The sequence below is a fragment of the Balaenoptera musculus genome, chromosome 5 (assembly GCF_009873245.2).
Source record: "Balaenoptera musculus isolate JJ_BM4_2016_0621 chromosome 5, mBalMus1.pri.v3, whole genome shotgun sequence".
NCBI lineage: Eukaryota > Metazoa > Chordata > Mammalia > Artiodactyla > Balaenopteridae > Balaenoptera > Balaenoptera musculus.
In genome coordinates this window covers 140,105,235-140,130,265 of record NC_045789.1, presented here as the reverse complement: position 1 = coordinate 140,130,265, position 25,031 = coordinate 140,105,235, and the positions used below count along the sequence as shown (strand labels likewise).

The following is a 25,031-nucleotide window of genomic DNA, read 5'->3' as shown; positions in this document are numbered from 1 at the left end:
ACGGGCGCGGCGGGGCTTCCGGAGGCGGCGGTGTGACAAGGACAGAGTGGTGTCGCTGAGCACGTCCCTGCGAGCCTGGAGCCAGCGGCCTCTGCAGCCCCCAGGGGCCCGGGTCCCAGGCTGTCTGAGGGCGGAGGGCGGGGGGAGGCAGAGGCCAGCACTCAGGCCGCAGCGCCCCTCCCGTGGTGACAGCGGGGCTCACTGGGCCGTCTGTCCAGCCCCAAGGCCACCAGCGCTAGGAGAGAAGAGGACTGACCCCGCCTGTGTCCTGGCGACACGAAGCCGATAAAACAGATGCTGGACGTGCCGGCTCTTTCTGGGACTTTTATTTCTTTAAAATAATTCATACAAATGGTTACGGTCACAAACATGATTTTAACCAAAATATTGCTAGCCTACCACATCAGCAGGACGGCACCGCGCGGCCAGGCGCCGCGGCCCCGCCGCCCGGGACGGAGGCCCACGCGCTCCTCTCTGCACCACTAGCGACGCCGTCTTCGTTTGGAACAGGGGGGTTCATGCCAAAGTTAGGAAAGACAGCCTTTGTTTTGTTTTTCTAAATTATTCTAAAAATAAGACAAGCAGGTAGAAAAAACAATGCACCGTGTGGCGTAAAAAGAAAACGGGGAGGATTCACTGTCCTGAGAAGTTTGCCAACTGCTTGGTTCGGGATGCGATCCACACACAAAAGGGAAAACGTCTGAAGCAGACCCGCTGAGCCCTGCCTCGGGCTTCTCCTGCCGACAGCTAAGCAAACAAATCCTTTGTGATGGTCTAAAGACTGTACACAGACGGGGACATTCATGATAGAACTACTGACTTCCGCTGCTGAACGAGGACGCAAAGGACACGGCAGCGGCCGGCCCTCGGGACGGGACAACTACAGCTGACGCAGGCAGAGGGTGCCACCTCTCACCCCTGGCGCCCGGACTGTCCCGGAGGCCGTGGCCACCTGCGGCGCCGCCCCTGCACACGCCTGTCCGAGGGCTTGGCCGGTGCCCAGACTGCGGAGCTCCGCCCGGGCTACAACTGGTCGCTCGCATGGTCTCTATCCGCCTCGGGCTTGACGGTTTGGCCAGGAGAAGGCGCGTGGGGTGGGTGGGACACAGGGGGCAGGCCGTGGGACAGGGACATGGCGCTGGGGACGATGCCTTCGACGGCGGCGGGGATGCCGCTGGGGGCCACGCCCACGACGCCTGGGGGGTACCTGCTGGGAGAGGAAGGAGGCAGGTGAGGCCAGTGGGGCGGGACCCCAGGCTGCTCCTGAAGGCCGCCTGCTGGGGGACGCCGTCCCACTCCCTGTGCGGCCGCCACCCAGACGGTCTCATGTCCACCAGGCCCTGAAGGTCGCCCCTGCTCGGGCGCTTAAGCCCCAACCGTCCGTGTCCGCGGGGGCCGCGTGAGCACACGTCCAGGCCGAGAGCCCCCGCTCACCTGTAGGCGGCCCCGTTGAGCTCGGGGTGCACCACGGCCGGGTCCACACTGGCCCAGTGGGTGGCAGCTGCCAGGTGGTCTTTGTTCACGCAGTTCTTCAGACTGTCGGGGATCCGGCCTGGGGGAGGCCGGGGAGACGGGAGGGATGGTGCCTGCATTAGGCGGCTGCCACCAAAGGGACCCCAGAGGCAGGAGCTCCACTGGGGACGTGGGCAGTCTCCAGACTCGCTCCCCTTAGGCACAGCGGGGTCCTGTCTGGGCAGTGTCGCCCTCAAGGCTCGGGGACCCCCAGCCCCGAGCAACCGATCTCGGCGCAGCAGTGCCCCCGACCCCATCTGCTCGGCCCGGGGATTTCAGAGAGAAGCTGACAGGGCCCAGCCCGGAAGGCTTACACGTATAAATGACTCTTTAAAAGGTGGGGGAAAAACCCCATGAGCTGGCGCCCCAAGCAGAATAGCAAGCGAGCGTCACAAAGGTTGACACGAGGGCCTGGGCCGCGCTCGGCCTCCTCTGTGTTTGGGGTCTGCCACGCCAGGCCCTGGGTGGGTCCGTCTCCCTAGCCACCCCAGCAGAAGATGCCCGTGGCCTCAGGGCCCCCGCCCGGCCCACCTGTGATGGCTCTCCGGATCTCCCGGGCCGCCTCCTCACGCATCTCAATGGAGGCCTGCTCGCTGTACCAGGCCGCGTGTGGGGTGCAGATCAGGTTGGGCGCGTCCTTCAGCGGGCCCTGGCTAAAGCTACACGGCACACAGGAGGTCAGAGGCCCCGCCCCTGCCCGGAGCCACACCCCACCCTCCGTCAGACTTGGTGGCTCCCCCTGAAAGACAAACCTGCCCACGGGCTCCTGACTGCAGTGGGGAGGGGCCTTCACTGGGGGGGGACGCGGCCCGCCCCCCCCTGCAAGCGGCTGTGAGCTCTAGACCCCAGGCCCTCCGGACACCGTTCTGCCCCGGAAGGGTGAAGACCCACCTGGAGCCGTCCTGCTGCCCCAGACGGGCATTTCGGCCATGAGGCCTCTGACGTGGCCACATGGGGGCCAGCCGCCTCGTGCCCCCGGGCACTCAGCAGGGCGCCTGGTCTGAGCCCTTCCCACCAGGCGCAGGGGACTGGGTCGTCCTGGCCCATGGCGGTGGCCTCCCCTCGCGCTGAGATTTGGCCAGGGAGGAAGGTCTGCCCAACGGGGGATCTCAGGCTCCCTTGTCCTCGGACCCTCAGCTGCCTGAGGCCGGGGCCTGGAGACCGTGCGTGGGCATTGGGGCCCCACTCCCTCGCGGCGCCGTGGCCACCGGGTCAGACGCAGGCTAGCGCGGGGCCTAAGCTGGGCGAGCGCCGTCTCGGGGACCCCAGGGCACCACCGGGAGGCACCTGAATGGCTCCGACTCGTGCACGTCCAGGGCCGCACCGCGGATCCGCCCCTCCTTCAGGGCCTGGGCCAGTGCCTTCTCGTCCACAAGGCCGCCCCGGGCCGTGTTCACCAGGAAGGCCCCTTGTCTCATCTGGGAAGACACGGGACAGTGCGGCCTGAAGACACCCCCCCCGCCGGTTCAGGGAAGCGGCTGCCCCCGCTCCCAGGTGAGGGACTCCTTGTGACCCCCACTTCACCCCAACTAAGCCCACCCCGTCGTGGGGCTCAGGTGGCCGTCCATCAGCTTGGGGCTCGTGCCTGTCCGGGCCTCACTGAGTCCTTGGGGACCACACAGCTCTGATCAGCGCCCCCGGCCACGCCCTGTCCCCCAGAGGCCCAGACCCACTGGGTGAGAACCAAGGTGCCCGGCCTCACTCTCTACGGGGCTTCAGGAGCCCGGGGCAGACAGCAGTTGAGGCCCCAGGTGGGCACACAGAATGTACACGCACGCCCACCCACACGTACACGTGCACACACGGACATGTACGTAACCACACGTGCATGTGTGCACACACACCTATGTGCACACATCAATGCAAACGGCCACCCCACTTAAATACGTGTACACACACGTGCGCGTACAAGCCCACATGCACACACACGTGTATGTAACCACACGTGCACGTGTGCGCACACACCTACATGCACACATCAATGTAAACGGCCACCCCACACTTAAATACATGTATACACACGTGTGTGTACAAGCCCACATGTACACACACACACGTGGGGGGGCACTGTCGTCGGAACTGACCCACCCCCACGTATATACACTGTGCACGCTTGCGACACAGGCCTCTGCACACACGGGCACTTGAAAGGCCCGAAGCTGCGGTTTGGGGAAGAAAAGGCCCCGCGGGAGGGCCCGCGTGGTGGCCGGTGACCGGCAGGAGTGGCGGGCAGGCGGCGGTTTGGGCCCCGCCGCCCAGACCCCGCCGCCCCCCGGGGCCCCTGGCCGCTGTCCCGAGGGAGGTGCCGGCGGGCCGCACACCTGTTTGACGGTGAAGTCGTTGATGAGGTGGTGGTTGTGCTCGTTGAGGCCGCAGTGCAGGGTCACGCAGTCGCTGTGGAAGAGCAGGTCCTGCAGGGTGCTGACCCGCTGAAGCCCCAGCGCCCGCTCCGTGCCATCCGCCAGGTAGGGGTCGTAGAACAGCACGTTGAAGCCAAAGGCCTTGGCCCGCAGCGCCACCGCCTGCCCCACGCGACCTGGGGGGCGACAAGGTGTCACCACGGCACCTCTCCGGCCGCCCTGCCTCGGTTCCCCGTCTGCCCGGGGTGACCCTGAGACGTCTGCTCCCAGAGGCCGAGCGGCAGGACGTGCACAGGACGAGGCTTTGCAGAGAAGGGACGGGGCTCCGGGGAGCTGGGGAGTGCCGACGGGGGCTCCGCGGATGCACGGGGGGCGAGGCAGGGGCTGCGGTGTCAGGACAGGCCCCAGTGCCCCGGAGGCTGAAGCCCTCTGTCCTCGGCTCCCGAGAAGACAAAGCAGGGGAGCAGCGCAGGCCAGGAGCTGGTGGGGGGAAGGCACGCCAGGGCCCTGCGCTCGGGGCCACGGGACGCCGTGGAGGCTGGTGAGACGCCAGCGCAGAGGGCCCGGGGAGGACAGGCACCCAGCGGTCCTGCCGACCAGCCACAGTGCCAGCGCCCCGGAGCAGTCACTCACACTGCCCGCTGGGCGACGCTGGCACGGGAGCCCCTGCTCGGCTGGCCTTGCTTTAAGCCACTTCACCTACGCCGTCAGTCCCCAGTTCCAGGAACCAAAAGAAACCCGAAGAGGATTTTCACTTTTATGAAAAAAGGCAAAAGCGAAATTGCATTCAGTGTGTCTGGCAGGTGCCGTTACAGAGCCCCTTCTGCCCCCGGGAACCGCACACCGTGTCTCAGTGTGGAGGTGCTGTGACCTTGGCCTCCACGAGCGACGTGGATCCAAAGGTCGCTGCTTCTCCCCTTTACACCACTTGGGCCACAGAAGGTTTCGGGGGACCACTCTGCTTTTGGGCAGTGGGGAACCAGAACAGAGGCTCTCGGAGTCCCGAGGGGCGCGGGGAGGGCCGGAGCAGATGACCAAGGGCCGTGGTCCCCGGGGCCGCCGGGCGCTGGCTGAGACGCAGCCTCCGGGGCGTCCCCACCCCACTGAGTGTGTTGACCAACACCGCCTAGAGGTGGCCGCCCCAAGTCCACTTGGCCAGGCACACCCAGCTCCTCCTCCCCACCGGCTCCCCGGCCTTGCTCCTTCCTCCCGTCCTTCATCACACCGCATGGGCCAGGCCAGGCCATCCCTGCCCCCGGACTGGCTGAGGGCGCTGGGGGCCTAGGTGCCAGGAGCAGGGCGCTCACAGGGCTACGGGGCTCTGGCCAGCCCTGGCGTCTGCGTGTGCACAGCCAGCAGGACAGCGAGTCGTGCTGGGGAGGGACACCCCTGTGTCCCACGGACGCCCATGACCCTGACCCCCTGCACTAATGCAGGCGCGTCTCTGCCCTGCAATTCCCCCACAGCTGCATGAGGCGGTGCCTTTGCCGTAGAGAACCTTTGTGAGACAGCTGATGGGGCCGCAGGGAGCTACGGTCCCGCCCATGCTGGGTGGCCCAGGTGGCCCAGGGCAGGCCCCTCCCACCACACTGCCCTCCCCTGCTTCCCCAACCCCTAAGGCCCGCACCACCCCGGCACCTCTGCCCCCCGGACCCTGCCTGCCGCCCCACGTCTCCGTTCCCTGGTTTGCTGTCTGAGTGCAAGGGGCCCAGGGTTGGCCCAGGACACCGGCCTGCAGGGCGTGCGGGTGAGCGGGTGAGCGGCGTGGGCAGCCTCCGTCCACCCAGAGCAGGGCCCAGGGCAGCCTGCCCGGCCATCACCCGAAGGCCTTGTGCGCTCAGTTGCGGGGTAGGGGAACGGCAGAGTGGGCACGCGTGAGTGTGCGTGACCACACGAGCACGTGTGACCCCAAGAGCACCTATTTAACATCTGTGTGCGTGCGTGGGCCCCACTAGGTGTCCCGGGGCAGATGAGGGCCAGCACAGTCTCTGGGGCAAAGGCCCCTCAACCCCGCGCTGTCCCCTGGCTGGGCAGCCATGCCAGGTGGGGGCACCTGCCAGCAGCACAGCGCAGCCCCAGCCTCAGGGTCCACAGAGCCTGTGCACGGGGGCAAAAGCCATCGCACCTAGTCCGATGATGCCCAAGGTCTCCCCGCGGATCCTGGCGGCTCCAGAAGCCACCTCTCGGATCTGCTCAACACTCTGGACCCGCGTGCCTTCCCGTAGCGCCTGGTGCAGCCACGTGGTCCTGCGGTACAGGTTGAGGATGTGGCACATGGTGGAGTCGGCGGTCTCCTCCACGGACGCGGCCGGCACGTTGCAGACGGCGATGCCTGAGGACACGAGACATGTGGGGCAGTCACTAGAACGGTCCTGGTCTCACCTGGGACAGGCCGGCGGACACGTCCCTGCCCCAGGATGCTAGGAGACAAATGCAGGTCACCTGCCCCGTGCCGCGTGGGAAAGCCACCCATGGGTCCAGTGGGCAGACAGGGTGGGGGACAGGAAGAGAGGCCGCCTGGGCGGATGCCCACACCTGCTTCTGCCCCTCCTGGACCACCTGCCACTGGACCTTCTGGAAAGGGATCTTGGCCAGGCCACACTTCCCCAGGCCCTGCCCTCCCCACCCCCTCACCAGCTCGGCTTGAGACAAAACCTAGGACGGGGTCAGGAGGTCATGCAGGGGAGACTGAGCGAGAACAGAGCTGGAGGCCCCGTCAGACTCGGGAGCAAGGCTGCCGCCGGACAGGACCAGGCCGTGCGGAGGTCTGGCAGGGATGACCGCACGGCACGCCCCAGACTGTCCCTGGACGAAGGACGGAGCCCCAGCCCGTGTAATCGCGAGGCAATGAGGACCTGCTCCGCGAACAGGGACGAGGCCCGGAGGACGTCCTGGCTCGAAAATTGCCCAGACCGCAGCCTGACACTGCGGTGCCTTCCTGGGGACAGGTGATAGCGGGGTGAGAGAGCTGGGCTGGCAGAGCAGAATGAACCCTGGGACGCGTGGCAGCCGACAGCGGGAGCCGTTTTCATGCTGCAGGTCTGAGGCCGCCGTCGGTGACCAGGGGCCGTGGCCGGGCGTGTCCTCACCTGCCCTTAAGCCGTGACCAACACAAACAAAGGATAAGGAGAGACTAGACCAGAACGTCACAAGAGGCGGAAGACTGTACCTGGAGGGGCACGCTGAGGTCTGTTTCCGTGAGTGTGAGCCACACACCTGTGTGTACACACTCGCACGTGTCCTACGTCACCACACAGACCAAGGCTCGTGCACAGGGCTGCGCAAACCCCGACACGGATGTGCTGGCCGCCCCCCCGGGCTGACGTCCCTTCCCCACGGTCCCCAGGAGGCAGGGCGGCAGGGCGGCGGACACGCTGCCCACAGTGCCCAGGCTTTCTGAGAGCCGCTGCTGCCACCCTGCGGCTGCCTGAGGGGAGCTGGCGTGGGGCCCACACGCTGCCGGCCCCCAGGCCACCCCCGGACAGGCAGGCGGCTGCGGCGGGACTCTCCTCTTCCCGGTAAAACCAACGGACAAAATGTGATGAGATCGCGCCAAGGGAGCAGTGCGCAAAGTTGCAGAGAGAAGAATCCAAGACCGTCCTACCTAAGTCCCCAGCCGACTTGATGTCGATGTTGTCAAAGCCGCTGCCGATCCGGACGATTATCCGAAGGGCCTTGAACTTCTCCAGGTCCTCCCTGGTCAGCGTGATGGTGTGATACATCAGCGCCCCAACGGCCTCATTCAGCACCTGCAGTGAAGGAGGCACGTGAGCCGCTGCCGCTGCGGGAGAAGCCACGCGGGCACTGCCCCCAAGTGCGGCCCCCGCTAGGCGAGTCCCAGGGCTCCGGCAGGGTCCCACCCGAGCAGCCTTCTCTCCGGTGCGCATGGCAGGCCCTCTCGGGGCGGAAGCTGCCCAATCCCCGTGTGAGCGGTCTGCAGTGACCCGAGTGTGACGGATCAGCAAACTCGTGAAGCACACCGAGGGTCCCTGCCCCGCTTGACACAGGGGACAGCGCTCTGCCTGCCTGACGCAGGGGGGTGCGCGGGGGCTGCCTTCTCCTTGGGCACCAGACGCTACGATAGACGGGAAACGCCGGGCGCGGGGAGGAGCCGGCACACCTGAAACCTCCAGACCCTGCCGAGAGGGTGAGAAGCCAGCGGCCACCTTGACAGACCGCTCGCAGAACAGGAGCAGCCGCAAGGCCGCAACGCGCTCGGAGCGGCGGATAAGTCCCCGGGGGCAGTGAACGCGCTGCAGTGAGCAGGGCACCCCTTTCAGACGGGGAGGGGGCTGACGTGCCGACCCCCACCGCCACTGCGCACAAGGCCAGGCCTCCAGGTCAGCCTGCACGGCCCCGGGTTGGAAGGGCACTCCCCCAGGGAGGGGCAGGGGCAGCCGCTGCCCCTGCGCACCGTCCACGGCACCGCAGACCCGGGGGGCCGCCTCCCCCCGCCCCGCCACTGGGAGGGCTGTCAAGGGCGCGTCAGGGTGGGGCACGCGCTCCGGGCGCGCTTGCGCCTGAGGTGGGCCTCGCCAGCTGCAGCCCCCAGGAGGGGCCCGCCGGCTCTGTCTCTGCACCCTTCGGAGCGTGGCCGGGGCCGTCGTCCCCAAGTGCGGGACTCCAGGACACCTGGGGGCGGCCCGCGTGTCTCGGCGAGTCTGTTCCAGGTGAGGCCCACGCGGGCAGGTTGGTGCCAAGCGCACAGACCTCCCCGTGGGTGACGTCCACCCACCATCGTGCCCCACGCAGAGCCCCGCCCCCCACCCGCCAGCTTAAGTCCATGAGCTCTGCCAGCGCCGGGCCCACCCACGTGCGACGCACCTCGCTCCTGGGGGGTGGGGGTGGGGGCGGGGAGCGCGGGTCGAGGAGGGCGGGGCCACAGCCCAGGACCGAGAGCCGGGTCCGCACCGGGACGCAGTCTGGCCAAGGCCAGGGACGCGTGATCTGCCATCTCTGGGCCCAAGGGCAGGGGCTGCGGAGCGGGCCCACCCCGTTCCAACACATCATGTAATTCAAAACCTGCCATACTTGGGGACGAGGTTTATTCCTCCCTAACGGGGCGTCATAATCAATGACGTCTCAAATTCAGTGAAACAGAGTCCACTGGGAACCTGTGGTGATGTGTCTGCGGCCCTCTCTGGACCGAGCTTCCAGGGCTGACCCTGGGTGCCCCGGGGCGACAGAGGCTGCTGGACCACAAGGGGCCGCATGCGAACTGAGGAAGCAGCTGGCCCGTGGCTGATGGCGTAAGCAGAGTGGAGTGGGCTCTGAGCGTGGGGCGCAGGGCAGGGGACTGCAGCCTCGGGGAGACTGCTAATGGCCCCGGGCTCGCCCCTTCTACGATGACTGAGCCCTGGTCCCAGCCGGACACACGGCCACCCGGAACGCAGTTTCCTCTGAGGCTGGCCTGGCCTCCCTTCCCCTCCTGCTGCCTGAGGCGGCCTGGAGGACACGGCCACAGGGGACCTCACAGAAAGGACCAAGGCAAGGACAGCTGGGCAGCAGGGCAGAGGGGTCCTGGGTTCCTGGTCCTGCGACGAAGGGACGGGGTGCTGCAGCCCTGCGCTGGCGCCGCTCGGAAGACCCAGGGGTCTCGGCTCCGGGAGCGGGAGCTGCCGGCGGGCGCGTGAACGGGCGGCTGCATCGTGCCCGAGTCCTGACAGCTTCCCCGGCCTCCTGGGAGCGCCAGAGGCGCAGGCGCTGACTTCCGGTGCCATGACTCGACGGGACCCGGTGCGGACGGGGTGAGGCCCGGCGTGTGACAGCAGAGCAGCAGCAGAGGGGATTAACCGAGAGCACATGGGGAGGGTGGGCAGGAAGAGACAGGGCAGTGGACACGGCGAAGGCCACGGGGAGGTGCAGGGGAGAGGGGAGGCCCCTCTGGCCGCCCTGTGCTGTGCGGACAAGAGCTGGTGAGGAGGGCCCCCGGAGGCAGGCGGGCAGGAGCTGGGGGGCAGGCTGCACGTAGACAGAGATCTGTCGGTGCCCACGGTGTCCGGCACGGCTGGGTGCTAGAACCAGAGAGATGGACACGTCCCTGCCAGCATTGGGAGGCGCAGCCCCGGACGCAGAGGCAGGTGGATGGGCTGGACGCCTGCGGGGCCCTCGGCTGCAACGGGCGTGCGGATGGGCTGTGGGCGGGCGGGACGGGGCAGGTGGTCCTCGCGGCTCAGGCGCATGCACAGGGGCAGCTTTTTTCCTGAGCATTGCACCCAGCTGTGGTCCTTAAGTGTCCCGGGCTGCACTTTTAAGCAGGGATGGTCCACGATGGTCTGAACGTTTCTAAATCTGGAGAGACTGTGTGGCTTCCAGCGCCAGCTGTGCTGCAGCAAAAACCCACGTGTTTGCTTGTTTCCTTGGGGTGAGAAGTGAGCGGATCCCTGCAAACCCTCTGCAGGCTCCAGGCCTGCTGCCACTGCCCCCGGGGCACAGTCTGCCCGTCAGCACCGACCGCCCGGCACCAGGCATGCCCAACTTCCAAATACTCTGTGTGGCGCACGCAGGCTGGAACCGTTACTGTAGCTTTCATTTGCATTTCTGGGTGTGACTCAGTCACCCAGGTACGTTTCTGGGTAAATTACTTTTTCCACGCCTGGCCCTTTTTCTACTGAGCATCTCTTGAATCCCAGGGTACCAGGTGGAGTGTCCTCAGAGGGGAGCCCGGGCTCCTCTCAGAGCAGCGCCCACCCTGTACCGGCTACAGGATGAGACCACTGCAGGGGCACCACACTGCCCTGTCCAGACTCCAGGTCCATGCTCCTGCTGGCTCCTCATGACCCCTTCCCTGGTTGCACAGTGGCCGTGACACCCCGGGTATGGCGCCGACCTCCCAGCGTCCACTCCTGCCAGCCTCTACCTGCCGGGTACCCAGCTAGTCGCTGACCTGGTGTCCTCAGGTCCACAGGGGCAACGCGGCCCACCTGGCCAGGCGCTCAGAGCAGAGGGCCTGAGGGGTACTCACTGGGCACCACACCAGAGGCAGGCCCCCGGTCAGGGCACCTCCTCGCCCCGAGTGTCCCCTCCCAGCATCTCACACACACACACACACACCCTCAGTGACTTCTTATCTTTCCAGATGGGCGTCTTCTGTGGGATTTCCCGATGACAGATGGCCCAGGCGGAGGGACAGCGGGCTGAAGACCGCAGACCAGATTCTCACAGGCCTGCCGGAGCCCCACCCAGACCTGCGAGCTGACGGCCCGGCTGCCCCTGGGTGTCTGTGAGTCCCTGGGCGGGGGGCAGTGTCACCTGCTCCGCGGTCGCTATTTTGTCCACACACCCCCTCGCTCGCCCACTGTCTACTGGGATTTGTCCTTTTCCTGTTGGTTGAGAAGTCTGAGTATTTCAGCTGTTCACCCCCCGACTGTTACACGCACTGCGGGCACGTCTCCTTCACCCCCCTATTTTCCTGTTTTGTGTGATTTCTCTTGCAGGGAGATTGTTTTGATTGCCTTGTACTCAGATGACCCCTCCTTTCCACGCCGTGCTTTCTGCAGAACTGCCCACGTTTGGTTCTGTCCTGACCAGGGGCGAACACGCTCCCTGCAAACGCCCCTCTCACTCTTGGTGACGGCGGGTGCGCACGAGGGCACCGGCCAGCGTCCCCAGGGCTCGTGGGCTGACCAGTCCTTTCCGCCTCCAGGGTCCTCAGGTCCCACCGACCGGGAGCCACCCCACCACTGGCTACAGTGCCTGTTTCTGCGTTTTCCCCGGATTTTATTTCATGTCTTACCCGGCCTCGGCGCATCCCTCCTGGGACTGGGCGTTTCACTCCAAAGGCCCCTGCTGGTGCCCTTGGAACCCCAGGCGCATCCCGCGTCTCTCCCACCCTGGCCCAGCCCCTCAACGGGACCCCAGGTCTTCCTTTTTCACGGCTGCCCCCACCTCACGGGCACCTAACTTTGTCTGAGGAGCTTCGGAGAGAGTGGCAGGGGGGAGAAACGCCTGTGCCAGCCCCGCGTGTGGGCGCGTGAGCAAGCCTGGTAAAACCCCTCCTCTCAGGAGCTTTGATGCGCCCAGCTGGGGCCGCTCTGGCTCTTGTCCCCCGCCCCGGCACTGGTGAACTCTGGATCCTGAACGGCAGGGCCTCCCGGGCCCCCGACGCTCGTCCTGGGTCCGCGGCAGGAGTGCGGGAGCCGCCGTCCAGCTTTGTTTCCCTCGTGTGGTGGCGAAAACGTCAGTCTCTCCTTCTTAACGCTCAAATAACATTGGACGGACGTCCAACCAGCTGTGAGGAGGCAGAAACCCCTGATCAGATGTGACACGTTAACACAGGCTGATATTTCCCTTCTAGGCCAAAGCCTGCAGCCAGGTGGTCCATGGACCCCGTGTCAGCTCCAGAGCCATCGGGGTCCTGGGCTCCTGACTTGCTGCCCCGCCATTCCCAGGCTCCCCTGGCTCCACATGGCTTCCTTCTGTGGTCTGGGTGGCTGCCCAGGCTCCAGCCATCACATCTGGTTTCCAGCCAGCAGAAAGAGGGAAGGTGGCTCTGCACACAAAGGCTGCTGTCCTCTCCCTGGCTGGACTTAGTCATTTGGCCACCCCTGGCAGCAAAGAGGGAGGAAGGAAGTGCTTGTCCAGGATGGCAAACGCGAGGCTCCTGAGAGCGGCTGCACTGGCCAGCTGGGCACGGCACCCCTGGGGAGTTTGCGAATCTCTCCTCGTTCCTCGTCGCTTCCGTCTTTCCTCTGGGCTTCCCTTGACTGCGTCTTCTGAGCTTCCTATTCAAGTTTAAACCTTCCACTCCCATCCAGTCTCCAGGGGCGCCCTCTGGTTCTCCTGTGATTCCATTCTCGCCGCGTCCTGCTCGGTGTACAGTCAGGCGCTACCTCAGCTCTAAGGACACCAATTACATAGTCCGAACGTCTCTTCTGTCAGGAGCATAAAATTCTGTCCCCAGGACACTTTTTCTACCTGTTCTCCTCTGGCAGGCAAGGCCTTGGCTGTGGCTTCCCGTGGGTGTCAGGAGGCATAGGGCTCGGGGGGGGGGGGAACGCCGCCTGCCCGTCGGGTGGGGCTCTGAGGGCCCTATCCCCCTCCCCAGGGGTCTGTCAACTTGTTTATTTGGGTTTTTGGTTTTTTAAAAAAAATTTTATTTATTTATTTATTTATTTATGGCTGTGTTGGGCCTGCGTTTCTGTGCGAGGGCTTTCTCCAGTTGCAGCGAGCGGGGGCCACTCTTCATCGCGGTGCGCGGGCCTCTCACTATCGCGGCCTCTCCCGTTGCGGAGCACAGGCTCCAGACGCGCAGGCTCAGTAGTTGTGGCTCACGGGCCTAGTCACTCCACGGCATGTGGGATCTTCCCAGACCAGGGCTCGAACCCGTGTCCCCTGCATTGGCAGGCAGACTCTCAACCACTGCGCCACCAGGGAAGCCCTGGGTTTTACATTAACTTGTTGAAATAGTTTTGGTAAGTTACAGTTCTGGAAAAAAACACGTTTTGTCTTAGTTTTCAAATTTACTGGCAAAACTTGTTTTAGTACTGCTTATAATTTTTAAAAATTTCTCTCGGTATGTCTCTTTTTCATTCCACTACTGGTTTTTTAAAAAGTATCATTTTGGTTGGAAACAGTTTAAGATTCACAAGAAGTTGCCAACGAGAGGGATCCCGTGTCCCCCAACCCGGCCGCTGTGGTGGGCAATGAGCTCGTGCCCGGTGAGGTCCATCTGTGCACCCAAGTCCCCTTGGCCGTCTTGTCCTCGCTCGTGTGTGCTGTTCGGTGTAACTTTACTGTGAGTCTGTTCGAGTAGCCGCCTCACAACAGGACACAGACTGCAGGACTGCCGTCACCACAAAGAAACACCCCCATGTTAGCAGCACCTGAACCCGGCACCTCCGTCTCCTTCGCTGTCCCCGTCATGGTGTCTGGCCAGAGTGACAATGCACGTGACCCTCACGAGCTGGCTGCTCTGGCCCGGCCGACGCCGGTGCCCGTGGCTCATCCTTCCTTCTCTTGCCCACTGGGGCTCCTCGGTACCCGTGCCCTGGCTGAAGGCCACCTGGTTCCCTCTGGCTCCGGCCACGAGGAACAAAGCTGCTGGGGGGCTCGTGGGCAGGTTTCTGTGTGGACGCGTGTTTTGCTTCTCTGGGAGAAATACCAGCGCTGCGACGGCCAGGCAGGTGGCCCGAGCCTGCTCGGCTGTGGGAAACCGCCGGCCCCAGTTCCCGAGGGGCCGCCCGGGCGTGCACGCTGCCGCACTTTTCTCACCCGCTTATTGCTGCCTTCCCTTGGCTCTGGACCATCGTCAGCCTTTTTCTCATCAAATTTCGCTCGTGGCCCATCCCCTCCCCTCGGTCCCTGAGATTTCTGTCGGAGACTGGCTCCCCACCGTGGCCCCCTCACCCCAAGCCTCCATCCTGCCACTGACCCGAGTGGCTGGCGAGTCTGCCCAGTGAGTTCTCACTTTCAGCTTTGCTCTGTTTCAGCTCCTAGATCTTCTAAAAACTCCCCCGAAGCCTGCCGTCGTCACGTCTTCTGCGCTCGGCTCCTTCTGAAGTGCTCAGGCTTGGTTTTCACGTGGTGGTTGTAGCAGCAGACACCCCCCCCCCGGCCCCGTGGGCCCCTCTAGTCCTTTGTCTCTGCTGGTTTTCGCTCAGTTCTTTCTTCTCCTACTATCTTGTTATCTTCGACTGTGCGATGAACATTGTGCTAGGAGGTGATCTGCAGAAACAACTTGGGGCCCAGGCCTACGGTCTCTTCCCGTAAGTGTACTGTTCTCCCTTGTTTCTGCCAGCCTCCTGAGCATAGGGCACAGGGTTGCCTATAATCCAAGTTCAAGGCTTGATGTGGACGTTGCTGGGCCGGTTGGTGGACAGGTGAGGGTGCATCTGGTTCCAGCTCGTCCTTTCTCCAAGGGTCCAGCCCAGAGCCAGGGTCCAGCAGGGCTCCAACCTCACCGGCCCATGAGGCTGCCAAAGCCGCCCCGGCCTCTCAGCCGCCTCTTCCAGCACAGCCGATGCCCCAGCCCGGTGGGCACGACCTGTGCACCCCTGTGGCATCTGGGCCTCTCCTGACCCTGTTGGCTCTCCGAAGCACCTAGGTTTTATAAACCTTGGCCCAGCTTCCTCAGCTGACTCAGGGGAAAGGTGGTTCTGAAGTACCCGGTTGGCTGTGACTACAGACAGAAACCAGATGAACATACTTCCGGTCCCAGGGCGCCCGAGAGCTGCAAACCGCGTGGCACAGGCTCGGGGTGTCCTGGCGACCGCCGTGGCCTGAGTCGTCCGGTGACGGAGATGCAGCCTGCCGGCCCCCAGCACCGTCCACTGCAGCCACATCCCCAAATGCCACTTTCTGGGAAAGAACTGGTTGTAATGGAGACGTCCCACCCCCGCCTCCCGGCCGGCCAGGTGGTAAAGGCAGCTCCGCACCTGCCCGCTCCGGCAGGAACCCTGGGACGCCTGCCCCAGCGCTGGCAAGGCCACGGCTCCCCGCCTCCCCGCCCCGCCCGTGGTACCTTCTCGTGGATCTCCTGTGTGGACTGTGCGTCACAGAAGGCCACTGTGGCCACGTCCTTCAGGATGGGCATCTCCACCGTGCAGTCCCGGCCGTCCAGCAGTGCCACCAGGGGCCGGGGGTGCAGGGGCCCGTTCATGATCGGAGGTCGGACGCCTGCAACGACAGGGCCGGACGCTCAGCTTCCCGCGGCAGCACGGCCCCCGCGGAAACCTCAGCCCACCCCAAGGGCTTCCAACTCTACGTGTCCAGCCACCAGGATCTTTGTCAAAAATACGTTAAAAATCAGGAAGGAAAACGCACTGGTGTTTGCCACGGCTCACTGCCGCCTGAGTGGACACCGACGGTGGTGACCGCCCCCGCCCCCGGATCAGGACCTCAGGGGTGCAGAGCCCCAGGCAGCCCCGCGCTCCAGCTGGCGGCCAGACACGCGGGTTGGAACGACGGGCTCGGGGACGCACCCGATGTTTCTCTTCCACTCGACGCTGTGGTGTTGCCACCCAAAAACCCGACAGGGACCCACCCGGCACCAGCATCGCCTCTGCTTGTAGGTTTGAGGAGCAGGAAACAGCGCAAAGGTAGAAGAGGGTTAAAACACCAGAAAAAGGCCAGAACCCCTCACCTTCCCAAAACGAGACAGCAAAGAATTATTAAAAACTCGCCCCTTCCACGCGAGGCCCAGGTGGAGACGGGAGGGCTTCACAGGTGACACGCGAGACAGCGGTGGCTGCATCGGCCCGCCCCTCACCACGGCCCCGCCAGGCTTGCCCTGGGACGTGGCAGCCGGCGCGCGGGGCGCAGGACGAGAACCGGGAGCGGACCGCCAGTGCCCACCATTCCCGAGAGCGCACGGCCGTCAGGACCGGCGGCAAAGGCGCCAGGACCGCCGGGAGGGCTCCTGGCCTGGGGTCCAAAGGCTAGGGCCACTCTGGTCACCTCCCCCCGCATCATGAGCAGAGCGTCCGGGCCCCCTCTGTCTGTGGTGCGACGGCAGGAGTCCTGTGCAGACGGTGCCCTGGTCTCTCCAGCTCCACTGGGAGAACAGCGCCGTGTCACTTAAAGACGTTACTCATTTCAGCGTGTGACAAACACCCGCTCCCGGCCTCACTCAGCCTGAACTCTGCCCAACATCGATCCACGCGACCGCAAGAAACCGAGCCCTCCGGGTCTGCGAAGGCGTCTTAGCTGAAAGGTGCCTGCAGAGCCTTGTCTGGAGCGCCCAGCGGTCAGAGAGGACGGGAACCCCCCCCACGGAGGACACCGCGACCGGGAGGGCGCCCCACCGCGGCGAGTCCACGGGAACATCCAGAGAAACCCCGCGCCGACCCGCGGCCTGGCCGGGCACCCCTCCCTCGAGACCCTCGACAGAAGCAAACCCCACGGCAAATGTGGGGCCCGGGCGACGCGCCCGCTGGGGATGTCCCTGTCCTAACCCCGCCACGCGCAGGGAGCCCGGGAGCAGCTCCTTCTCCGCGGCCGCGGGGACACCGGCCTCGGGCGGCCTCACTCTCCCGAGCCCCGACCAACCTGACATCTCTTAATATGGGCTCGGCTTCCACGACCATGAATCCGACTGTTCAAAGCGTCTATCTTCAGAACCCCTGCGGAACTGCGTCCTGTCACTGGATCCTCATCCCACGTCTTTAATTGTCTCGAACCAAAGCTCCTAGGCTCCCGTCCACGGCGACCACTGAAGCCCACGCCGGGTCAAAGTCTGACTAAAAATTAAACACAAGAGACACGTTAAACACCACTGAGGGTCAACTAGACTCACGAACCTCAGGTCCGTGGAGGAGGGGCTTCCCTGCACCTTGACCCCAGGCCCGTGGCTGCCGGGCCGGGACCTACCTGGAATCAGGCCCGGCCCTGCGTGGGAGTGACCGGCGGGGCCACGGCTCGGACGCAGAGGCAAGAGACTCACCCCGAAGGTCGCCGCCACGTGCCCGGGACCCCGCCCGGATGCCACCAGGTGCACCAGCTGGGAGGCCTGGCGACAGGACAGCCCAGGGAGCGGGCTGTGGCCAGTTCTGCAAGCTCCTATCTCATGGGGCCCGTCGCTTCCTGGGTCCACGACGGGGCAAGGAGACTGGACTTCCAACAGGCCGCTGGGGGAAAGGGCCCCGGGACACAGACCCCGACCTGGATGCTTCCTGCATCCCAGCTGCGGGCCCTGCGGGCGGTGTCCCGGGGCCGGGGCTAGATTCAGGTGCAGTCCCTCCCCAGAGAGCTGCCCAGCCCTTCCCGGGGGGCAGGACGACCTGGTCATGACCCAAACCTCGGGCGCACCCGAGTCCTCCCTGATCCGGCTCAACTGCGGGGACTGGCCAGCCGCTCCTGAAAAGCTCCAGCCAGCCAGGCACAGCCCACGACCCCAGGACACGGGCGGCAGGGCCAGGGGGCAGCCTGCAGCCACGGGCCGTCCGCGGCCCTCAGTGCCTGCCACCGGTGGGTGTCCAGCACCCGAACTGACCTCACCGCCGGCTCCCAGGCGGCCTCGGCCCCTCAGCCCCACGCGGCCACGTGCGCCGAGGCCCCCCACGGTCCCACAGGTAGGGGCATGACGCCCCGGCCCAGGTCCCCGTCCCGCCGCACCCGCTCCGCCTCCCGGGCCACGCAGCGTGGACAGCAGCCCCGCCGCGAAGGGACTCCGTGCCCGAGGGGCCGCGCTACCAGAGCTCCCGCAACTCGCGCCGGGCGCCCCACCCCCGCCCATGCAGCCACGCTCCTCTCCGGAATCACCAAGCACGAGGAATCGGAACGCTTCCACGCTGCAAACCGCGGACGCTCCTTTGATCTAACTTTCTCCGGTGAAAAACGTACTCAATGAGCCGTAAGGCAGCAGGTGTCACCCCACACCCCAGACACGCCCCGGGGACGGCCCCAGGACAGGACGACACCCCCAGAACCTCAGGGACCCTCAGTGCCGGTCCTCAGGCCCCCGTCTCACTCCAGGCCGACCTGGAGGCCAGCCTCACCCTCCTACCCTGATCCTCGCAAGAGGGGCTCGGGGACAGCAACGGGGGTGGGGCGCCCGGGCCGGGCGGCAAGGACGCTGGCCTCGCTCGGGGTCTCGCTGGCTCTGGGGCCCCAGCCTCGATCCCGCAGCCGGGGTGGGTGCTGCCGACCGCGAGTGGGCCCCCCGCCGTGGCCCCGACTGGGCAGAGGCAGGAGAGCGAGCTCCAGGACCTCAAACACCTGCAACCCAGGTCCCACTGATGCCATCGTCTCTTCCAAAGTTGGCCCCAAACTCATTCCAAACTGCAGCGGCAGCACCGGGCAAAGCACCCCAGTAGTCACCTCCGCACGGCTGCGTCAGGCCGATCCGGGTGCCCTGCCCTCCTACCCGAGGGTCCCCGGGAACCACGCGTGACGAGATCAGTGTGTGCAGGTGAGGGAGACCCCAGACGAGTCACAGCCGGCCGTCTGGTCACGAGGTTTTCTTCAGTCCCCTCCCTAAACCCTGGAGGAACCAGGGCCAGCTGCACCGGGAAGCAGGGCAGCGCCCAGCCGGGCCTTCCCTGGCTCACTCGCGGTCCCATCCGTCAGCAGCGTCCCTACACGCCCGCTACATGCCGACGGCCAAGACGGTTCCCTGTCCCCCGAAGGCCCGGGGCTCACGCGCCTCAAGTGCGGCCCAGCACTGCGTCTTCCCAGCCCTGGTGAAACAACCTGGACCCCTGGGCTCTCCCGTGTCCACCGCCCACCAATCCTTTTGTGAAAATGGTCTCAAAAGGAAGCTTTGCTTTGCCAATGCTGAGCAGCCTAAAAGGAGCCAGGTGCGTCCCCGCTAGCCCGTGGGGGTGGTGGGCGCCCGCCCAGAGGAGCGGCTGGCGGGCCTCGGGCCTCGGAGGCCAGCCTGGACAGACGGAGGGCCCTGGGCAGGTCTCAGGCCCAACGTGCAGACGGGAGGCGACCTCTGCTGGGCACTGCAGACAGACAGGGTGAGTCTGGCTCTCCCCTCCCCGGCCCCAGTGCCCTGTGCGCAGGACGGCAGCGTCCAGCAGTGGCCGAGACACAGGGATTCAACCGTCCAATTGTGCTTGAAATAACAGCAAGACCACAGTCGCAAGAAGCTTCTGGGCTCGTGCTGGGGACGCTCACGGGTGAAAACGCTAAGCTGCACCTTGTTTCTAGAAATAAACCAAACAGAAGCCCCGTAAGTGACTTCACTACTCAAGACACCGATGGGAGAGCCCCTGGACGCACGGGGCAGCAGGGGGTGCGCTGAAGGGTTGACAAGGTCAGGCCAGGGGAGGGGAGGGTCATGGTCAAGCCCAAAGCAGGCCAGCAGGTAGCCCCAGGGACCTCAGGGCCACCAAGCCACCTCCTACAGCCACCGCTACCCCAAACACCCTGCACAGGAACCTACAGGAGGCCTTCTGCCCTCCGGGGGAACAGCCCCGTGTTTAAAGAGTGAAGGATGGGTGGAGAGAGCAAGGCCCGTGGCCAGCAGGCGTGGACCCTGGGGGTGGCACGCAGGCCATGTCGCACGCGCCCGGTGGGGGCAGTGCCGCCAGCCTGGCCCCCCAACCCTGTGCTGACTGGACGAGTCTCAGGGGCTCCTGCCCTCTACTCACCCGCCTGTCTCTCGGGAGCCACAAGGGTGTGCACCCCTCCCCCACCAGGTGAGCCAGGGGCTCGGTTCGTGGTCGGGGGCGTGGCAGGGATGGGGTCTTGGACGGAAGCCCCCCGGCCAGATTCCAGACACACCTGCCCCTCCCCCTTACCAGAAACTGGACCCCATCTGGGAGGGTGGGACACAGGGCCGGCTCCTTGCAAAGAAACTCTGGGGACCAGATACGACAGGGACGGCCCCAGCCCCTTGGTGGCCTCCGAGACCGTGGTAAGGGGCCGCCCTGGGGAGCGGGTGGCTGGCAGCCAGGACACCTGTCAGGGCGGAGCCTCTGTCCCCTCAGCGATGGCACAGCCAGGGAGCAGACGGGTCATCTCCCGGTGGCGTGAGGCTGGCCCCAGGTTGCCGGGTGTCCAGACGCCCTCCCTGGTCAGCCCCAGACCCGGGGCTCTGGGCGCAGGAGGGCCCGTCCTGTCCTCACGCGGACCCCTCTCCAGCACGCCCCGCGCTCCCCGCACCTGCTCACCACGCGGAGGTGCTGGCGGGGTGAGTGTGCCTGCCGGGGCCGCACGGGCTGCCGGGAGCACCTGCCGGGGGCCACAGCCCTGCACTTCCAACACGTGACACTCCCAGGCTCCCTTCTCCTCCGGGCCTCACCTCCGCCCACCACCCCCGCTTCCCTGCTCCCCTCCCGCCCGCCTGGTTTCTGCTCAGGGATGGACGTAGGTGCTGGCTGACCACTGGGGCCCTACGGCCAGAACACGAGCTCTGCCAGGACGGGCTTCCGGGGGCACCCGGCGAGCACGTGGGGAGGGAGGGATTGCTGACGACCAGCCTGACGCACAGACGGCTCTATCCCACGTCACAGAGGCGCCAGGTGCCCGCCACGGGGAGAGGCAGTGCGTGCCCGCATCCCAGCGGCTCAGTAAAGGGGGGAGGGGAACGCAGGGGCCAGCGCGGCTGCTGAGAGAGGAAGCCCGTGCCAAGAGCTGGCAGCGCCGCGGCCCTGGGCTGCCCCGGCTCCTGGGCAAACGCGGGGAGCGGGCGGTGGCCAGACTGCGGGGCCGAAGTGGGCGTCCCTGCCAGCCGCCGCCCAGCTTGGGCCCAACAGGAGGGCGCTCGATGAAGGCCCGGCAGACGGCTGTCCGAACACCCCACCCAGACCCTGGGACCGGCAGATGGTTCCCTTGAGCCGCGCCACGCAGCAGCAAGAGGGGACGGCGGAACGGGAGGGAACAAGAGGGGACAGGAAAGGACGAAAGGGGACTTGGGCTGCGACTTGCATTCCACGCTAAGGGAAGATGCCAACGACGGGGAGCCGCACGGGGGGACGTGGACACTCCGGCACCGTCTTTGCGCTCCCTCCTGCCCAGCTCCACACACTGGCCGTGCGGCCCTCCTGCCGGGCGGCCACTCCTCCCCTCCCCACCCCCCCCCCCACGCACCTAAGACGCGTCCTCGGCCACGGCTCCCCAGTGTGGGGCTACCCTCGGAGGGTCCAGGGGCTGCAGCTGGCACGCTCTGGGGTCACCCGAGTCGCTGAGCCCCCCAGACTGATCACAGCGCATCCCTGGCACCAGGGCCTGCAGGAAGCCCGGGCTTCCCGAGAACCCGGCCCTCGGCCACACCACGCCCTGAGCACCAGGTCAGGGTCCCGGGCCAGCTCCCACCTCCTTCTGCAGCACCGATGAGCATCTCAAGCTCAGCGCACCCAGAACTCGCCCCCAAAAGGGTCTCTGCTCCTCTCCAGCCCCAGTAACTGCCCCCCCAACCCAGGCCCCAAACGCAGCAGCCACGGACAGGGTCTCTGGCCCCACGGCCCGTCCAACGGCCAGCCTCCCCGGGCCCACGGCGAGGGTGTGCTCTCCTCACTCCACCAGGCCTCTGGCCCGCACGCCGCAGAGCCCCAGTCACCGCAGCCGGAGCCCGTCACGCGCACCGCTCAGCAGCAGGAAAGGAAACTCCTTGGCACCACTGGCGGCCGCTGCCCCTGCCACCTCCCCACCCTCCTGCGTGAAGCCAGCCCCTCTGCCAGCACCGGCCCTCCAGCTTGACCACCAGGCATGCCCTCCGGAAAGCCACCTCCCGAGACAGGACTCTGACGACCCGAGGGCGGCCCCGTGCCTGCCCCCGCGTCACTCTGCCTGAAGAGCCAGCGGCAGCCAGCCTTCTCCAGCTCGCCCCACTGCCCCGCAGCCCAGCCGTCTGGCCGGGGTCCGCCGTGCTGCCCCAGGCCGAGTCTGGCTGGCGTGGGCGCTGAGCCCCTGCAGCCAAGGCCAGGGCGCTCCCGCAGGCAACGCATGGCCGCGTAAAACCTCCAGCAGGACCACCGGCCAGAGTCAGCCTCAACTTCTCAACTCCTTGGAAACCAAAAGACGCCCCACACACGTGCTGGATAAAAACTGTGACAAAAAGTGAGGATGCGTCACCAAGACTTCCCCACGCGTGTTCACCTCTCACCATCTTCACTTACGCCCACGTGTGTGCATGTGTTCTGCTACCTTCGTGATACTCAGAATCCCGGAAACAAGAACATGATCCACGTCGAAAGAACGCAGGTTGGGGCGGGTTCATCGTGATGCCACCCGTAACTTAGGGAATGTCACCTTCCTACCTTCCAGAGTGACGTTTCACAGCTGCTGCGTGGAGACCCTGTCCCTCAGCCCTGCCCCCGGCCCTGTCCCCAGCCTTGGTCCTGTCCCTGTCCTCAGCCCTGTCCCTCCATCCCCAACGCCTGGCACACGCTCACTCATGTGATCCCACCTCTTCACACGCTCCATCCCCACTTTACAGACATGACACAGAAGTCACGTAAGGGGCCCGTAACCATGCATTGGTCAGGGGCTCAGCCGGGATTTCCCCAGGGACAATTCTGTGCTCTTAGCTGCTGTGGTCACTCCCCCAGAGGCTGAGGAATGCTGCCCCATTCAAGAGTAGACAGGCTACACTGACCCACAGGGCACCCCAGATGTCCACACTGCTGGGAGCTGGCTTTCTCCTGAATATTTGCCTGTGTATGTTTTTATAGAAATAAAGTTGCTTCTCTTGAAAAGCGGGGGGGTCCTGGAGAGGTGGAGGACGCCCGCATGGGATATGACCGGCAGTCCCAGCTCTGGACCCCCTTTGTGCAAGCCAACTCTCCAGCCACCCAGAGAAGTGGGAGCTGGGTGAGGGGCTTACCCTCGTGACTACTCATCTCAGAGCACCTGGAAGAAAACCTACCCCATCCCACTTCCCGAGAGCAAACCTGTCCTAACCAACCACGAAGAAGAGCATCACCAGAAAGGGGCTGCCTGGGCCAGGTTCCCGGCTTAAGAGGCTGCCAGCTAAAGGCCGTCCTCCCGGCAAGCCCAGGGCCGGTGCACCCTTCCGGGACAGGCAGGCACCAGCCAGAGGAAGCTCCGTCCAAACCCGCGGCTCAGGTGCCGTGGCAGCTCCTCCCTCCACAGGCCTCGGAGCCTGGGGCCCCGATCTGCAGGCCCCAGGGGCAGGGTGGTGGCGTTGGAAGCTGAGGGTGGGGCCCCTCCCGGGTGGGGCCCCTTCCCTGCCGACAGGATGCGCCCCTACCATGAGGAGGCCCCAGCCCGGTGGCTGGAAGCCCGAAGAAGCTGGGGCTGTGCAAGAGTGGAAAGACAGGTGGGCGTGACACGGAAGTGGCCTGACGGGGGCGTAGGGCAGCGGCCGGCAAACCAACACCACCCGTGGCGCCCCCCGCCCGGCCTGCGCCCCCCAGCCCCAGGCTCAGGGCCCCCAGAGCTACCCGGGGCACGGAGAATGCCTGTTCCTGACACCTTTCAAAACAGGAAGGGCACAAGGTGCCTGGGGACAAACAGAAGCGGGTCACACCTGTCCCGTTACTCAGGTGGAAACGGACTGAGAGAGAGAAGGGCGCCCTGCCGCCACCTCTGCCGGGTGAGCGGGAACGGCGCGCCTCCCAGCTGACGCATCACTTCGGTCATTTCAAAAACGAGTAAAGATCTCAAAACGGTCATTTCATTTCAAAAACGTCATTTCAAAAACGAGTAAAGATCGCCTGCGGGAAGACCCGGCGCCGCGGACCCGCAGACAGGCCGGTTCGGGTCCGAGGCTGCGGCCCCGCACGTCCCCCGGCAGCGGTCCGAGGTCCGGCCCCGAAGGACGTGGGGTCACCGGCGCGCCCGGCCTCGCTGCAGGGCCCCGTCAACGGTGACCCGGCCAGCCCGGCCCGCAGGACGGACGGGCCGGCGGGGCTTGCGCACCGAGTGCGAGGTCCCGGCTGCGGGGGTCCCGGGGTCCCCGCGCCCCTTTGTGTCACCTGCGCGGGCGGGCGGGGCGGCGGCGCACGCGCACGCAGCAGCACGCGCACGCGCACGACGCTCCCGCGGTCCCGCCCCCCCAGCCCCGCCCACGGGCGCCGGCGCGCGGTCGCCGGCGCGCACGCGCACTCGCACACAAAGCCGGGGCCCGCGCCCGCCCCGCCCGCCCCCGCGGCCCCGCCCCGCCCCGCCCCCGCGGCCGGAAATGCGCGCGCGCGGCCTTACCGAGCGGCAGGCCCTTGTTGAGCAAGTGCGAGCTGCCCATTGAAAGGCGCGGGCGGCCGCGGGCCCCGACGAGTCCGGCGCGCTCCGCCGCGAGCCCGGCGCGTGGGGCAGCCTGGGCGCCGTCCGCTGCTCCGCCCGCTCGCCTGCGCCCGGGCGCCGCCGTGCCGAGCCGCCGCGCCGCGCCAGCAGCCGCTCCACCGGGCGGGGACAGGGCGCGCGCGCGGGCGGGGCTTCCGGCGCGGCGGCCTCCTGTTTCCAGGCGCGGGCGCCGCGCAGGACCACGCGGGCGGCTGCAAGCGGCGCCCGCCCACCCCGCCCCGCCCGGCCGCTAGGCTCCCCCGCCCCCGCTGGCCGCGCCTTCCCGGCAACCGCACAGGCACCTGCCCGCACACACCAGGCCCCTCCTGCCCGAATGACCACACGCACTTGCTGAGAACCCCCAAGGCCCCACTTGCCCTACACATGCACACGCACCTGCCCTGAACCTGCCAGGCCCCACCTGCCTGGAACCCACTGGGCATTGACTGCTGGGCTGAACCGGCCCCTCATCCTCACCCTCCGGCCGCACACATCCCGCACCTACCCGCCGGCCGCCGAGTGGGCTCC

General features: G+C 66.1%; 1 protein-coding gene across 4 annotated transcripts; it reads right to left on the bottom strand.

Annotated features, from left to right (window-relative positions):
* Positions 1-309: 309 nt before the first annotated feature.
* Positions 310-24,598, bottom strand: CTBP1 (C-terminal binding protein 1). Of its 4 annotated transcripts, XM_036853172.1 has the most exons (10): positions 24,426-24,579; positions 16,860-17,050; positions 15,334-15,488; positions 7,477-7,621; positions 5,998-6,204; positions 3,834-4,048; positions 2,800-2,930; positions 2,044-2,171; positions 1,435-1,552; positions 310-1,210 (listed from the first exon to the last, which is right to left on the bottom strand). In XM_036853172.1, the coding sequence occupies exons 2-10, from the start codon at positions 16,864-16,866 to the stop codon at positions 1,024-1,026; spliced, it is 1,293 nt and encodes a 430-aa protein (XP_036709067.1). In that variant the 5' UTR covers positions 16,867-17,050; positions 24,426-24,579; the 3' UTR covers positions 310-1,023. The 4 variants fall into 4 exon arrangements, with proteins under 4 accessions (XP_036709067.1, XP_036709066.1, XP_036709065.1 ...); XM_036853171.1 differs by lacking the exon at positions 16,860-17,050 and having other exon boundaries at positions 310-1,207; positions 24,426-24,597; XM_036853170.1 differs by lacking the exon at positions 16,860-17,050 and having other exon boundaries at positions 24,426-24,595.
* Between the last annotated feature and the right edge of the window lie 433 nt (positions 24,599-25,031).